Here is a 16,505-nt window from a genome sequence, read left to right on the forward strand (position 1 = left end):
AATAAGACAAACAAACATGGAGAATGTTCCAATAGCAAAATAGAAAAGAGTGAAAAATAATCACACAGATGATGGATATTGGAAAAGAAATACATAGCAACAATAAACTTGTGATTTAAGAAATTTTAGACTGTGGATGAATAAATTCTCACAAAATCCACAACATTGCAAATCTAAATAAGTATAAAAAGATCTCTAAGGGTTTTTTAACATTGTTAGGAAACAGGAATGGAGTGCCCAAGGCAAGCCCACCTTCAAGCATGGTCTCAAGCATTGTCAGCCACTCACAGGGTTGAAACAGGAGAATTGTGAGTTTGAAGCCAATTTGGGCAAAGAAAAAGGTTTACCTATTTCTCCTGTTGTTTCGAATAGAACCATAGAGTTAGTGAGCAGTGGGTAGGTTTCAGGTATGTCAGTCCATCATAATGGGAGAAAGTGGAGAGGCAGAGGAAAAATTTCTTTGTAGAAATAGAAGAGGAAGGATGGGCAGCTCATTCTTTGTAACTGCTGAAGACTGATACAGGGCAGTAATGTGAACCTGTGATTCCTATGTGGAGACAAGGGCTAACTGCTGGGCCACTGAGGTCCTTTACCGTGTTGTAGGAAACCATATATGGAAATCATTTCCCTGAGTAGACATGTTAAATATGATTTTTATATTGTTTCAGTTTGTCTAGAAAATGGGTACCCATATCTCAGCATACCTAGAGCCTGGCTTTTTTTTTTTTTAAAGATTTATTTATTTATTTTATGTAAGTACACTGTAGCTGTCTTCAGATGCACCAGAAGAAGGCATCAGATCTCATTACAGGTGGTTATAAGCCACCATGTGGTTGCTGGGATCTGAACTCAGGACCTTTAGTAGAGCAGAGTCAGTGCTCTTAACTGCTGAGCCATCTCTCCAGCCCGAGCCTGGCTTCTTTTTATTCAGTGAGTACTTATGTTGGGCTAGAATGAACAGGACAGTGAAGCCTGTGGGAAGTCAAGGGTTGTAGGAACACACATTCTCCCTAGAATAGAAACTTTTACAGTAATGATAACATCAGAACTGATGCACAAAGAAAGAGTTAAGGCTAGCATTCCAGGCATGGCAAAGAGCACCTCCTAGGCATCATTACAGAAGAACATGGAGGGCTCCAAAATACACCATGTGTGTTTGAGGTACTACAGACTTGGATCTTTAAAGGACAAAACCAAATCTGGGTGGTGATGGTACATGCCTTTAATCCCACCACTTTGGAGGCAGAGGCAAAAGAATCTCCCTGAGTTTGAGGCCATCTGGGTCTAGAGTTTGAGTTCCAGGGTAGCCAAGACTACACAGAGAAACCTGTTTGGGAAAAAAAAAGCAACAACAATAATCCCAAAGTCTCATACAGCCCAAGTGCTCCTACACATCTGATCCTCCTGCCTGTACCACCCAAGTAGTAGGATTATAGGCATGCACTACCTTACCATGCCCAGCTTCATCCATGCCTGGCCTAATGGGAATTGATTTCTACCAGAGTAACATGGAAAGTGCATTCTGTGGAGGAGATGGACCTAAGAAGCTTCTGGAGGATTCCCATAGGCGCAGAAGAGAGAAGACTTAGGGTGAGCCATGGAAAATGTTCTGTCTTTCAGGTCTGTGTAGGCTGATACATCTGGAAGAGACATAGAGGAGGTCAAGAAAGTATCTCAAGGCCACTTTCTAAGAACCTTGACTGTACCTAGGATTGTTTGTTTGTTTGTTTGGAAGTCATAGAAAAATGTTGCATCATAAACAGTTAGAGTGGAAATCATGTTGTCTTTTCCACCAAACTGTGTCTTTGTTCATTACCAAAAGAAGTCCATCATGGGCCAGAAACCTGAATACCAAACAAGACACAGTCTTTGTGCTGTGGACTATGTAGACCTGTAAAAAAAAAAAAGTTTGCTTGTGCATAGTTACAATCTGACGAGGAGGTTGTGTGTGCTGCATGATACAGAAGAACATCAGGATACCACCTAGAGCACATATGGAAGCTGTGCAAAGATTGGGTTGTTTGTTGAGAACCAAGGCTGGAGAGAATGTCGACTGTTTAAGAGAACTACTGATGTCTGGAGTACTAAGAACCAGGAGCAAAGAAAGCAGGCCTTCTCAAAGAGAGGGGGCAGGACCCTAACAGACAGTAATGAAGACTCATTTTAATCCTTGTTGAAAGTAGTGAAGGGCTGGGGAGATGGCTCAGCGGGTAAGAGCACCAACTGCTCTTCGGAAGGTCCTGAGTTCGGATCCCAGCAACCACATGGTGGCTCACAACCACCCATATTGGACGCCCTCTTCTGGTGCGTCTGAAGACAGCTACAGTGAATTGGGCCGGAGCGAGCAGGGCCAGCAGAGGTCCTGAGTTCAACAGCAGCCACACACATGATGGCTCATGGCCATCTGTACAGCTACAGTGTACTCATACACATAAATAAAATAATTTTTTTTAAAAAAGCAGTGAAAAGTCACTAGTAATGATGAAAAGATAGGATGACATATTTAGATTTGCATTGTCAAAGACTGTTCTGGCCGAGGTGTGAAGGATAGACTGGAAGGGTTCCCGGGACCCATACATTCTAATGTGGGTGGTCTAGGTGAAAGAAGACCAGTGCTTGGATTAGTCTGGTACCAGAGGTAAGGCAAGGAACAGATGGATCTGAGACATCACTGACAGAACATGGCATTTCAGTAGTTTTCACAGTGTGGTATGGGGAACCAAGGGAGTTGTTCAGATACTTTTAGGGCTTCTGTGAGGGCGTGACTATTTTTATAATTATTCTAAAACTTGGGCCTCATCCTATCACAAGCATAGAGTTTTTCAGAGGTTATGTATGTGAGGATCTCTTTCTTCCCTCCCCGTGTGGGGGGGGGGGGGGGGAGAGTGAGGGAGGCAGACAGACAGACAGACAGAAAGAAAGACACAGGATCTCATATATCCCAGGCTAGCCTTAAACTCATTATGTAGCAGAGGATGCATCTTACTTAACCTTCTGTTCCTTCTGCCTTTACCTCCCTAGTTCTGGGATTATAGGATTACAGGTATGCACCACCATACCTGTTTTATTTGGAACTGGGAATAGAACCCAGAACTTATGCATGCTTGGCAATTACTCTCCCATCTGAATTACATTTCCAGCTTTATATCTGAAAACACCTGCACTTAGATACAGAAGTGGTTCATCAGTTAAAAGCTCTGGCTGCTCTTCCAGAGGACCTGGGTTCAATTATTAGTACCTACATGGCAGCTCACAATTACTTATAACTCCAGATGCGGGGTGATCCAATGCCCTTTTCTGGACTCAATGGGAACACAGATGTACATTCAAGCAAAGACCCATATCATAGAAAAAAAGAATTTTTAGAAAAGGAATAGGGGGTCTGGAAAGATGGGTCAGTAGTTGAGAGACCTAACAAGGTCTCTGCTCCAGCAGAGGACCCACATGATTACTCACAACTGCCCATAAACTCCAGTTTCCGGGGATCTGACCCCATCCCCTTTTTGGTATCCACAGACACCAGGCACGCCTGTGATACTAGGTATAAATGCAGAAAACACTCATAAAGTAAACTAAAAATTTAAAAAGAAAATATCCAAGCTTTATTTATAATATTGTTATTATTAGTTGATAGTCATGGTGCTCAGGAAACAATATACCCCAGCATGGTTCTTTGACTTCTAAATACTTTGCATTGAAAGACGTTGGGAGGGTCTCAGAAGCAGTCTGTCTCAGACTTCCTCTTGTCCTGTGTCCTCCACTCTTTTCCCAATGCAGGCCATATAATAAAATATCTTTTCCTCTGTGGGTCATGGGAAGTTGAGAACCCTATCTTGGAAAGCTAGTCATAAAACCTAGAAATGTTACTGTAACCTAATCTTAACTTCTTTGTAAGAGCTAGCTATAAAGAAATTCTCTGACCTACTTTGTGTGAGAGTAGGTCTGAAGACCCTCGTCCTAGAATTGGTGTTACACTATACCTTTGAGGGAAGACCCCATTTACTGAAGCCAAGAAGAATTTCGGTAGCCCTTGCTGAGTTCCCTCACATCTGTTGTAGTAGGTATACCCTTTTTGTCTAATCACATTTGCCTGTCACATTGAGGTATAAGAATGGAACTTTCCTTAGGCCTTTTGGATTTTATGCTGAAGGTTCTTGTATGATGTAAAACAGTAAATGAAAGAAGTTGATTTTCTCTATAGAGCTTTTTCCCTTCTTTTAGTGTATGCCATATCTCTGAGGGGCAGGTAAAGGTGTCATAGTGTTTCTTCCCTGCACTTTAACCTGCATATGTAAAACGTAAATGTTTTAAAACTCTGAAAGAGCTCTAATTCCAAAAGCCTCTAATTGCTATGGCATTGGATTGAATTTTCAGGTGTTGAGGATAAGAGCTCAATTATTGAACTGTTGAGCTAAGAAAAGGCCTAACATTTTCATTAATGCAGTTACTAAAAGAAAATCTGGTTTTGGGTACTGGTGGGACACAGACCTAACATTTTGTCATGTTGAATTTTATTTATTTGTTTATTTATTAGAATTATTTTATGTATATGAGTACACTGCAGCTGTCTACAGACACACCACTAGAGGGCGTCAGATCCCATTACAAATGGTTGTGAGCTACCATATGGGTGCTGGGAATTGAACTCAGGATCTCTGGAAGAGCAGTCAGTGCTCTTAACTGTTGAGCCATCTCTCCAGCCCCTTTGTTTTGTTTTGTTTTGTTTTTAAAGATTTATTTATTTACTTTATTCAGTGTTTTGCTGTATGTATGTCTGTTTGAATTGGTGCTACAGACAGTTGTGAGCAGCCACATGGGTGCTAGGAATAGAACCCAGGTCCTCTAGAAGAGCAGTCAGTGCTCTTAACTGTGGAGCATGTCTCTAGCCACTGTCATGTTGAATTTTAAATGCCTTTGAGACAGTCAGATGCATGGGTCTTGAGGCTGGAGATATAGCTCAGTTGGTAAGTGCATGCCTCATAAACTTGAAACACTGGTTTTGATTTGTAGCACTGCAAATATACGGGTCTGCAGCTCAGGGAGAAAAAAAGTTAAAGCTAGAAGTAGTAAAAAGGGTAGGGAGAGTATTGAGGATAAGGGTTACAATTATCATTTTTATCCACAAATGTCTATAAGCTTACTATAAGCTGGTCCAGTGTAAAGCTTTCTAAAGGTAAAGGGAAATGAGAAGAGACCAAGAGTCAAAAGCATGAAAGACTAAGAAAAATCCTAGTAGTAGAAATGGAGTCAGTGGAGAAGTTAAAGTAGTAAGTAAGCTTTAGCAATTCAGCATCCTACTGGTTCTTCTGTAGTCAGACCTGTGAGTAGTTGAAAGCTACAACTTGAAGGGAGACTCAGATCCCATCACAGCATTTGTACAGCTGGAGAAATACAACGTACCCAGTGCAATTATAGAAATCTTTGCTGAAAAATTTCCTCATATTGGGTTGAAAGTCTGCCTTTTCTTGGTTTACCAATTTATCATTGTAAGGTTGCCTTCACTCCAGAACCCATTTGTCTGCTTGAAGCCATCTGTAACTCCAGTTCCAGTGGCTCTGATGTCCTCTTCTGGTCTCTGTGGACACCTGTATACGGTATACAGAATGTACAGGCACAACATTTACAGACATAAAATAAAAATAAAAACATCTTTTAAAATAATAAAAATGTTAATTGAAAAAAAAGGTTGTGGGGGCTGGTGAGATGGCTCAATGGGTAAGAGCACCGACTGCTCTTCTAAAGGTCCTGAGTTCAAATCCCAGCAACCACATGGTGGCTCACAACCACCCATAATGAGATCTGATGCCCTCTTCTGGTGCATCTGAAGACAACTACAGTGTACTTATTTATAATAATAAATAAATCTTTAAAAAGAAAAGAAAAGAAAAGAAAAAAAGTTGCTTAAGCAACTTAGATAACAAAGATTTTATATGACAGTTCCTGAAATATTTGAAGTAGCTACTATGTTAACCGTTGGGTTTTTTTGTTTTGTTTTGTTTTTTGTTTGTTTTCTATCATAATAAATATACTTTGCAGCCGAGCAGTGGTGGTGCATGCCTTTAATCCCAGCACTTGGGAGGCAGAAGCAGGTGGATTTCTGAGTTTGAGGCCAGCCTGGTCTACAGAGTGAGTTCCAGGACAGCCAGGACTATACAGAGAAACCTGTCTCGAAAAATAAATAAATAAACAAGCAAACAAACAAACAAACCTTGAATTCCATCATTTTCAAGTCAGATAATCTGTTAAATTATTTCATGCTAAAAAGAACAACAAAACCCCAGGTAGGTATAGTGTATCATGCCTATATATTCCCAGCATTCAGGACATTGAAGTAGGATTGTCATTAGTTCTAATCAAAAGCTACAGTGTGAAGAGACTGTTTCAAAAACAACAAAATTCCATGATAATGAATTTACCTCAAAGAATTAATAGCCTTGTGAAGAGATTATTAGATAGGTGGAATTTGCCTATATGAATGTATCCTTTCTAGCTTTGTCTATGGAAATTCCTCCATAATTTGCTGGGTGGTACCCTGAAATTGTATAGCCAAGTCACAAGTAATGTATTTATAGAAGGGACATTCTAATTCCTTTGTCCTAATTTATCTTAAGTGCCTTTGCCTCTGTTACACCATCTTCCCTCCCACCCCAGTGCAGGGCTTGAACCTAAGACTCTAGCTGTACTAATCAGTGTTCCACCTGAGCTACACCTTTCTTGCCTTTCCACTTTAATCCCATGGTTAGCAGGCCAGATTGCAACCCTGAAGATGAGTGGAGGCAATTGGTCTTTTTAAGGTGTTTGGTGAAAGCTAGTGGCTTAGTGGGGGGTGGGGGGCGTTATATACACACACATATATCGATCGTCATACACATGTACATCATATCATATATATATATGGCCAGAATATCTTTAGAGATCTTTGCAAGTAATAAGGAAAGGAATAAGCTGCAAAAGAAAGGGAAGGCAAATAGACCATAGCTATGTGAGCTTCAGCAGGGAGGTGCTTTGTGAGTCTAGGATTGTAATGCTGTGAAAAGGAGAGAAGCCTCTTCCTCCATGTAGAGAATGAACTCAGATGAAGGGGAAAAGGGAAAGGTTGGAATCTTCCTATAGCAATGGCTGGTAGCAGAAAATCAAAACACTGCATAGTATAAACTTCTAGTCCTGACACAAGAAACCATGATAGTTGAGGTGGTTTCTGCTAATACACATTGAGAAGATAAAATGGTCTCCTTCCTATACTCCGAGGTTCTTTTCTCCTACAGTAAATTTTGTGATACTAGGTAAGATTATAAAGTGTATAATGATAATACCTGCTTTAAAATTGAAACATAGGTTGTTGCTAGTGTCTATGGGATAAAAAGATTGAGAAGTATTTTTGCACATCATTAGCCCCATGTGAGCAGTTCAGGAAATGTTGCTTCCAATTTTCTATTGAAGAAGAAAAAAATTTTTTGATTACTCTCCTATCTTATCTATCCCCTAAAAGAGAAAAGGATTTAGAAATATCTCTTTGTACTTGCAGTGACCTGCACATTAACACTGACCCAAAGCCCTAGAACTCCCTGTGGAGGCAACTTCCTGACTGCACCAGCTTCCTGATGAGGGTTCTCTGAGGAGAGTGAGAGGCTGCATTTCAGCCCTAAATCAGAATACAGGCAAAAGAATCACTCATAGTCTGGGGAGACAGTTTATTTCTCCTCAGCTTCTCTGGGTTAAAGAAACTAACACAGTAACATAATCTGGGAAGAATTTTAACAGCTCATGCTTAAACCCTGAACTTCTCTTTCCATTTAGAATGCCTTCAGAGGAAGCTCTTTAGATAGGCCCTTCTGTGATGCTGGCCTGGGCCTCTTGATGTGGCTCGAGCAGCACAGTCAGCCTGGAGTATCAGTAAAGGCTGTCCCATGGGAAATGCATCCCCCTCCCACCAGTGAGTATGGAGTCTTACATTCCCTCCCTCAAAGACTGTGGAATCAGTTGTGCTTTGATAGCAGAGCTTTGCACCTTCTGGATCATTCCTGGTCATTGCTAGTAAATATGTGACTGTCAGGTCTTGCAGCTCAGTATCATCCTGGCCTGTCCTTCTCTCACTTGTTCTCAACTGTTGATGTGCCTCTCATTGGCTCTGTGTTTTTGAAATGATGATAAAAACAAAACTGAAAATACCCTGGAGCAGTCATGCTGCCTCCTGCTGTTTCCATTTGCTTCCTCTGATAGTCACTGGTCTGGGGAGACTTCCCTTTCCTGCTCCAGGCAGTGGGCCTGTGCACAATAGCACCTGGCATGTCGCCCATCAGATAGCAAGGCTGGCTTTCTGTAGGCCACAGTGTGGATTGGAAAAAGTGAAAGTCTCTGGCTGGAAATAAAAGCCCAGAAAACCTTTGCTCTTATCCCCCCCATCCCAGGCCAGTGTCTATAGCAGTGGCCTTGTGTGCTAGATTCATCCCAACTGCCAAAGCCAGGGGGAATCAGTGAGCTAGTAGAAGAGGGAATGCTTTGGACCAATGTCAAATATCACCAACAAGAAAGAGGGTTTTTGTTTTTTTCTAACTAATTGCTTATAAGAGAAATTTTTTAAATTTGTTCTAAGTAATATTATTGTATTTTCTTATTCTAGAGCATCTTGGGTTCAAATGCTAGAAAGAATTGTAACATGTTTCAGGAAGAAGAGATTTAATGTAGAATTCTTGATTATGGAACCAGTGAGAGGGTGAGAGAAGCAGATTCTGTTTTTTTCGAGACAGGATTTCTCTGTGTAGTCCTGGCTATCCTGGAACTCACTCTGTAGACCAGGCTGGCCTCGAACTCAGAAATCCATCTGCTTCTGCTTCCCAAGTGCTGGGATTAAAGGTATGTGCCACCACCGCCCGACGAGAAGCAGATTCTTATGTTCAGACACACAAGAGGCAGGGATCATCTTAGCATTTCTCTATATAGCCCTGGCTGTGCTGGAACTCACTGTGTAGACCAGGCTGGCCTTGAACTCAGAGAGTACCTCTGCCTCCTGAGTGCTGGGATTAAAGGTGTGTGCCACCACTGCCTGGCTTCTTAGCTGATTTTATTGCTCTGTGAGTTCATGGCAAAATACCCCTAAATTTATATTCAGACCAGCTTTAGTTTCTGTAGAGCTTTAAAATACCTTCACTGTCTCCTGTAGGCTGCTGAGGTTTCAGTACCATGGCTCAGATACTGACTTAACTTCAGAACTGGTAGCTTTCACTCTGATGGAGAGACAGGAAATACACAAAATCCTTTGCCTGTTTTCAGTACAATATTATAGGTTTATATCAGTCCTCTCATCTGAGACTATGTCCTTGGGTTGATGCTATTGGGTTTCTGGAGTTTCCCCACAGACCACATGAACACCAATCTCAGTCAGACAGGGATAGTTTATTGAACACACACTCTAAGGCTGGTTGATCAGGGACATAGCTCAGACTTCAGGAGCTGAAAGCTACTACCTGGAACATTTCTTGGGCCAGCTTATAAAAGCTAAAACTGCAAAACCCACAGTGAGCTTATACACAGCCCTGACTCAAGCTATTTTAGACATAACAGTTCATATGAACTTCATGGTGGGCCCTAAGTGAAGCTCATGGTTGTAGAATTTCTTGGTATTTATGTTTAATAAACTATTCCTGTCTGACTGATTGATCTTCGTGTGGTTTGTGAGGTGACTCCTGAGCTCCAACAGATGGTTCCAAGAATCAACTGAAGTGTTCTCAGTGGTAATTCATCAAATGTCTTCAGTACAACCAAATGAGCCATGTTTTGTGTGACTTTGTGTGGAAGAATGAAGAACTCGGCCTCTTGAAAAACTCTGAGAATCATTTAATCTCTTTAGAAGCCATTCTTTAAAGCACCAAATGTGAGACTCCTGTCATCCCAGCACTCAGGAGCTGGAAGCAAGAGGATGTGTTCAAATCTATCCTGGAGTATATGGCTCTATCAAAAGCAAACAAAAACCAAAACCTGCTTTTCCCTAGGCATGGTGGTAGTGTATGCCTTTAATCCTAGCACTCAAGAGGCAGATGCAGGTGTATCTCAGTGAGTTCAAGGCCACCTTGGTCTTCCAGGCCAGCCAGAATTATATAGTGAAACCCTGTCTCAAAACAGCTACAAAAACCCCACCATTTTTCAAACACCTTGGTTTTTTGGTTTTTTTTGGGGTTTTTTTGTTTTGTTTTGTTTTGTTTTGTTTTGTTTAGTTTTTCAAGATAGGGTTTCTCTGTATAGCCCTGGCTGTCCTGAAACTCACTGGAATCCACTTTCCTCTGCCTCCCAAGTGCTGGGATTAAAGGCATGCACCACCACTGCCCAGTACACCTTTTTTTCTTTCAAGTATTTTTCTTCCTTTTTGTTGGTCCTTCTTGGTTTAGGTGGAGCCTCCCTGACTCAGAAAGTTTTGTTGAGGCCCATTTGTTTATGCTGAATATATTTTCTCTGGGTTTTAAAAGCATCTTAGCCAGATTCTTCAGCAGTTCTAACAGTATAGATGGACCTGCCATCTATCTGTCCTGGAGTGCAGGCTGAGTGAGCTATGTACAAAATAAAAACAGTACGAATCCTAAATTTTCCTTCTGAAACTAGTTTCTGTCAGGAAAGGGTGAAGTTGGGATGGCTGGTCACATCTTCCAGGGTAGAATGAGTCAAGTTCTTCCCTACACCTCCAGCTACTAAACTTTTGCTCTTAGACATTTCCACAGAACACCTTGCCTAAAGAGTTCTACCCCAGAAAACCCAATTTAATAGTCGTGAAATAATTTGTTAAGGGATGACACTTTGCCATTTCTGGTGTCTGAGAATTTCTGGGTTGTAGGAGAGAGATAGAGGGCATAAAAGAGAAAAGAAAAGCCTTTTTCCATGATGGAATAAATATGTTCCCCCAAACAAGAAGCTAGGGGAGCACATCTGAAGGCCAGAAGACAACTTGGTAGACTCATTTCTCTCTTTAGACCATGTAGGTTCTGACAATTGAACTCATTACTCTGAGTCTTGGTGCAAGCTCCTTGTACCTTTGCCTGCTAAGCCATCTCACTGGCCTTGTTAGTATTTTTCTTGAACTGTCTAAAGATTGCTTTATTCTGAAGTAACAAAAATACCTTGCAGGGTGTCTGCCATTTAGCAGTTAAGCAGAGAATGTTTGCCAAAGGTCTTTTGCAAATTGTTGAAAATCAAATGAAGTAATTACTATGAATGTCCAACAAAAAGGAAACTTGTAAATAAGAACAACATAAGGTTATTCATAGTAGTCAGGAAGTGTGGGAGAAAAGGGTAAGGAGAAGCAGGCTCTTGTCACTGGCCTTCACTGAAGCTGGTGCTGCCTTAGCTTCCAGAGTGCTGGGATTGTGGGCATGTGCCACCAGCCTAGCTCAGAGTGCTGGGATTGTGGGCATGTGCCACCAACCTAGCTCAGAGTGCTGGGATTGTGGGCATGTGCCACCAGCCTAGCTCGGAGTGCTGGGATTGTGGGCATGTGCCACCAGCCTAGCTCAGAGTGTTGTCTTATCTGATACAGGTAGAAAACCGGTTAGAGAAGGTACTTGGAGGAACTGAGCCCCGGGACATATGCCCAGGTGTATCCAGGTAATTTTTCCTGTACCCCAGCCTCAAAATGTTGGGGCCAAAGCTCAAAAGAACTCAGCTGATAAACTAATGTACAGGACCTTTTATTTATACTGCTTTTCATAGTTTCACTCAACTATTTCAAATTTGTGTTTGTTTTATTCATGGTCTCTTTTATCCCAGGCTGGTCTTGAACTCATTATGAAATGAAATGCCTCTACTTCATAGGTGCAAGGATTATAGGCATGTGCCATAAGGTCTGGCTCTATTTTCTTTTTTTTCTTTTTTTTTAAATTTATACTCGTGCCTAGGTTGGCTTCAAACTCAAATGATCTTCCTACCTCAGCTCCTTAAACTCTACGTCTAGCTCAGTCAGAAAATTTTAAATGAAGAAATCAGGATGGAGTGTGGTGGTACACAAATCTTTAATCCCAGCACTTGGGAGGCAGAAGCAGCAGGTCTCTGAGTTTGAGGCCATCCTGGTCTACAGAATGAGTTCCAGGACAGCCAGGGCTATACAGTGAGAACCTCTTTCAAACATACCAAAAGGAAAAAGAAAAGAAATCCGAAGTACACAGTTTCTTGATTACTTTTCTATTGCTGTGAAAAGACATCATGACCAAGGCAATTTATAGAGAAGCATTTAATTGAAGACTTGCTTACAATTTCAGAGGGTAAGTCCATGGCCATCATGGTGGGAAGCAAGGTGGCAAGTGAGTATGGCATCAGAGTAGTAGCTGAGAGCTTACATTTGATCTGTAAAAGGTTTGAAGCTTCAAGTTTCAAAGCCCACTTCTATAACACACCTCCATCAAGAACACACCCACTAGATCTTCTCAAAGCAGTTCCATTAACTAGGGACCAAGCATTCAAATATATGAGCCCTATGGGAGCCATTCTTATCCAAATCACCACTCTTAGAGAGCTTTTTTTGGGATAGGATCTCACTGTGGCTGGCCTGTAACTTGATATGTAGATAAGGCCTACTTAGAACTCACCAGAAATCTACCTGAGTTTAAAGGGCTGCAATACCTCTCACTTGGGGTGAGTTTTTGTAGTTTTGTTTGTTTTATTTTTCAAGGCAGAGTTTCTCTGTGTAGCCCTGACTGTCTTGGAACTCACTCTGCAGACATGGCTGGCCTTGAACTCAGAGTTCCACAGCCTCTGCTTCCTGAGTGCTGGGATTAAAGACATAAGACACCACTGCCTGACTTCTGCTTTTAAGATGTATTGCATTTCATTATATGGATATGTGTATGAGTGTGCCAGTGCCAGCTGAGGCTAGAAACATCAGATTCCCCTGGTGTGAGTTACAGGCAGTTGTGAGCTACCCAGTAGGGATGCTGGGAATCTAACTTTGATTCTCTGCAAGAGCATTTTGGATTCTTAACTGTTGAGCCATTTCTCCAGGCCCAACAATAAGTTTTAAATTGTGCTTTACTCGATAAAATCTCAATGTGAATCATGCCTTTGTCCAGTGTATCCATGACACACTTGTTACCGGTCCATTTGTCACTTAGTGGCTACCCCAGTTATTAGATTTATTGTATTATTAGTGCTTGCATTCAAGTAACCCATTTTTTACCTAATGGCTTTGAAGAGAAGTGATGCTGTTAATTTTATTGAAATATTTTGTTATAATTGTTGTAGTTAATTAGTTTGAGTTTTTGTTGTTTGGTTTGCAGTGTGTAGTGTTGGGGATCAAACCCAAGGACTTCTTTCACTAAGATGTAACATGTAGTAAGAATTTTGGTAGTAAGAATTTTGGTTATGTGAATATGTTTTTGTTTTAATCCCAGGTTTGGGATGCTCTTTGTACATGCATGCCATAGCATGTGTGGAGGTTACAAGACAACTTGTAGGAGTCAGTTCTCTTCTTCTATCACGTAGATCCTGGGGCTTGCACTCTAGGTGTCAAGCTTAGTGACAAGTACTCTTCTTACCTGCTGAGCTATCTCAAGGTCCTAAGAGTATTTTTTTGTTTTGTTTTTGTTTTTTTGAGACAGGGTTTCTCTGTATAGTCCTGGCTGTCCTGGAACTCACTCTGTAGACCAGGCTGGCCTCGAACTCAGAAATCCGCCTGCCTCTGCCTCCCAAGTGCTGAGGTTAAAGGCGTGCACCACCACCACCTGGCCCTAAGAGCATTTTTAAAGCTGGCTCACTAACATCCAGCTTGCACAGACTGTCACAGAGTTAGTTCTGATCCGTGTTTTGTTTCCAGGGTTCTTAGTTACATATGCTCAGTGCTGCTCCATCTCTGAAAGTTACTTTTCTAGAAAGGGATGGTGTTTGCTTCCTCAAACTGAACATGCTGAATTGCATGACAGTCTAAATGGCATCCCTGACCTCCTGGGATCAGTATTCTATCTGGCCCTCTGTGCCACATCTTGGCTCTGTTGTTAAAGAGTCTTCTTTCTGTGCTCTAGGCTCCCAGAACCCTGGCCGAAGCTCTCCTCCTCCTGGTTATGTACCTGAGCGACAGCAGCACATTGCCCGGCAGGGATCATATACGAGCATCAACAGTGAAGGTGAATTCATCCCAGAGACCAGCGAGCAGTGTGTGAGTATGAGGGTGTGGAGATGGGGTGTCAGGGTGTACCATGACTTGTGTCAGACCAAGATTGTAATGGGACTCTCAGTGATCTCTTTACAGATCTGAGGAATTTGATGCCCATAGTGCTTTGAGAACTATTTCTGCCCCAAGATGGGTTATTCCTTTGAAGGGCCAAAGGTCAGTTCTTTTTAAAGATGAGATCTAAACCTCTTAACTTCACTAGTGTTAGGTGAGCACTTAATGATAATCCAACTTTGGGGTCTCTCACTAGGCCCCTTGCAAAACAACACTGTGCTGTACTGTTTGTGTACTTTATTCAGCAGTTTTAACTATGATCAGCCCCAGACTGATGTATTACGGTTTTCATTGGCCATATTTTAGTTTTGCTATTTAGTTTTACTTACGAACAGTTCTGACCTGACAGATTATGTTTTTCATTGGCTACATTTTAGTTTTTCTGTTTCTTGATGAAGATGGGTGTTATAAATTAGACTGTAGGACCAAGTAAAATGAAATGATTTTGCAAATACCTGTATTACCTATCTATTGTTTTGGTTTTTTTTTTTTAAAGGTTTATTTATTTATTATGTGTAAGTACACTGTAGTTGTCTTCGGACATACCAGAAGAGGGCATCAGATCTCATTACGAATGGTTGTGAGCCACCATGTGGTTGCTGGGATTTGAACTCAGGACCTTTGGAAGAGCAGTCGGTGCTCTTAACCTCTGAGCCATCTCATCTCTCCAGCCCTACCTATCTATTGTTACATAACAATTTGTCACAGATTTGGTGTTAAAACAATAAACATTTATTATTTTAGTATCTTTAGATTGGAAGTCCAAACATAACTAAACTGTTTTTTTTTTTTTCCCCTCATGGTCTCACAGGGCTACACTGAAGGTACTACTCAAGCTTTCCTGAGCTTGGGGCTCTTGGCACAGTTTAGTTCCTTGTGCTTGGTTGGACTTTAGCCCTTTTTCTTTTCTAGAGGTTGTTCAAGGAGTTTCTCAGATTCTAGAAGCTACCTACAGTTCCTTATTATTGGTCCTTCTCATAGCATGGCCTTCCTTCCTCCGGGCTGGTCTGTTGTTCCAATCTACAAAGATGGAGTCTTCTATAACATAATGTAATCACAGGGCTGAGCATTCCTGTCCTCTTTGCCTTAGCTTATTGGCTAGAACTAAGTCCCAGTTCTGTTTGCACTCAAGAGGAGGGTAACTCATCGGTCACCTAATGAAGTGTCCACCATAATGGCTTAACCCATTTTGATGGCTAGTTTTTTAACATAGCTTACTTAATAAAAATTACTCTTTGGATTAATTAACTGAGTAAGGGCAAGAACTCTGCTTCTCCCCCCCCCCACCCCCCTTCAGTGAGCTTGCCTTTACTGCAATGAATTAAGTTGTTTCAAGTTTCTGAGATCTAGCTTAAGCAGTGAGAATTTCTAATAGGTAAAATAGTCACAGGAGGCTCAAGGATATGAGTTTGATGACCAGGTCCCATGTCAGACATCTCACAACTGTCTGTAATTTCAGCTGCAGGGGATCTGACATCATCTTCTAACCTTTGTGGGTACCCCTACACACAGATATACACATACACATAAACAAAAATAAAAAATAAACATTTAAAAGGTGGGTGGGTTGGAAAGGTGGTATAGCAGTTAAGAGTTCTTGATGCTCAATCTATGGGCTATCTGGCATCTCTTCTAGGCTCAGTGGGCTCCTATTCTCATATGTGCAAGTGCCACATACACAATTTAATACCAGCATATGTGGGATTTTACAGAAAGCAGATTCCTGTACCTTTAATTATTGAATATAATATAATTAATTATATAATATATTTAATATTATATTATATTAATAATATAATATTGAAGCTATAAAGGATATGAGAAGCTTTTTAAACTTTCCTTTCTTCTGTATGTACACTTTCCAGGTAACTCTAAGTTTAGAGCAGTAAGCTGGGCTATCTTTAGCTGCAGATTTCTTTACTGGGTTTTTTACTGACCATCTGTCTGTATTGAACATGTACAGACTTTTCTTTGTCCTCCCCTAAACCATATAATTTAACAACTTTCCACAGCACTTATATTATGTTTTTTTCATGTTTTTTTTTTAATTATTTATTTCTTTTATGTATATATGAGTACACTGTAGCTATCTTCAGACACCCCAGCAGAGGGCATCAGATCCCATTACAGATGGTTGTGAGCCACCATGTGGTTGCTGGGAATTGAATTCAGGACCTCTGGAAGAGCAGTCAGTGCTGTTAACCACTGAGCCATCTCTCCAGCCCAGCACTTATATTATTATATATAAGTAATAATGATGAAGTATATAGGAAGGTGTGTGTGTGTGTGTGTGTGTGTGTGTGTGTGT

At 41.1% G+C, this 16,505-nt stretch overlaps 1 protein-coding gene across 3 annotated transcripts in view; it reads left to right on the top strand.

Annotated features, from left to right (window-relative positions):
* Map3k3 (mitogen-activated protein kinase kinase kinase 3) overlaps window positions 1-16,505 on the top strand; it is a 71,022-nt gene that overhangs the window by 42,489 nt on the left and 12,028 nt on the right. For all 3 annotated transcript variants that reach the window (XM_031350603.1, XM_031350605.1, XM_031350604.1), the window contains one exon: window positions 13,995-14,128. In XM_031350603.1, the coding sequence (XP_031206463.1) occupies window positions 13,995-14,128 (134 nt within the window). The remainder of the gene's footprint in view (window positions 1-13,994; window positions 14,129-16,505) is intronic.

This window comes from Mastomys coucha, unplaced genomic scaffold, assembly GCF_008632895.1.
Source record: "Mastomys coucha isolate ucsf_1 unplaced genomic scaffold, UCSF_Mcou_1 pScaffold5, whole genome shotgun sequence".
Classification (NCBI taxonomy): domain Eukaryota; kingdom Metazoa; phylum Chordata; class Mammalia; order Rodentia; family Muridae; genus Mastomys; species Mastomys coucha.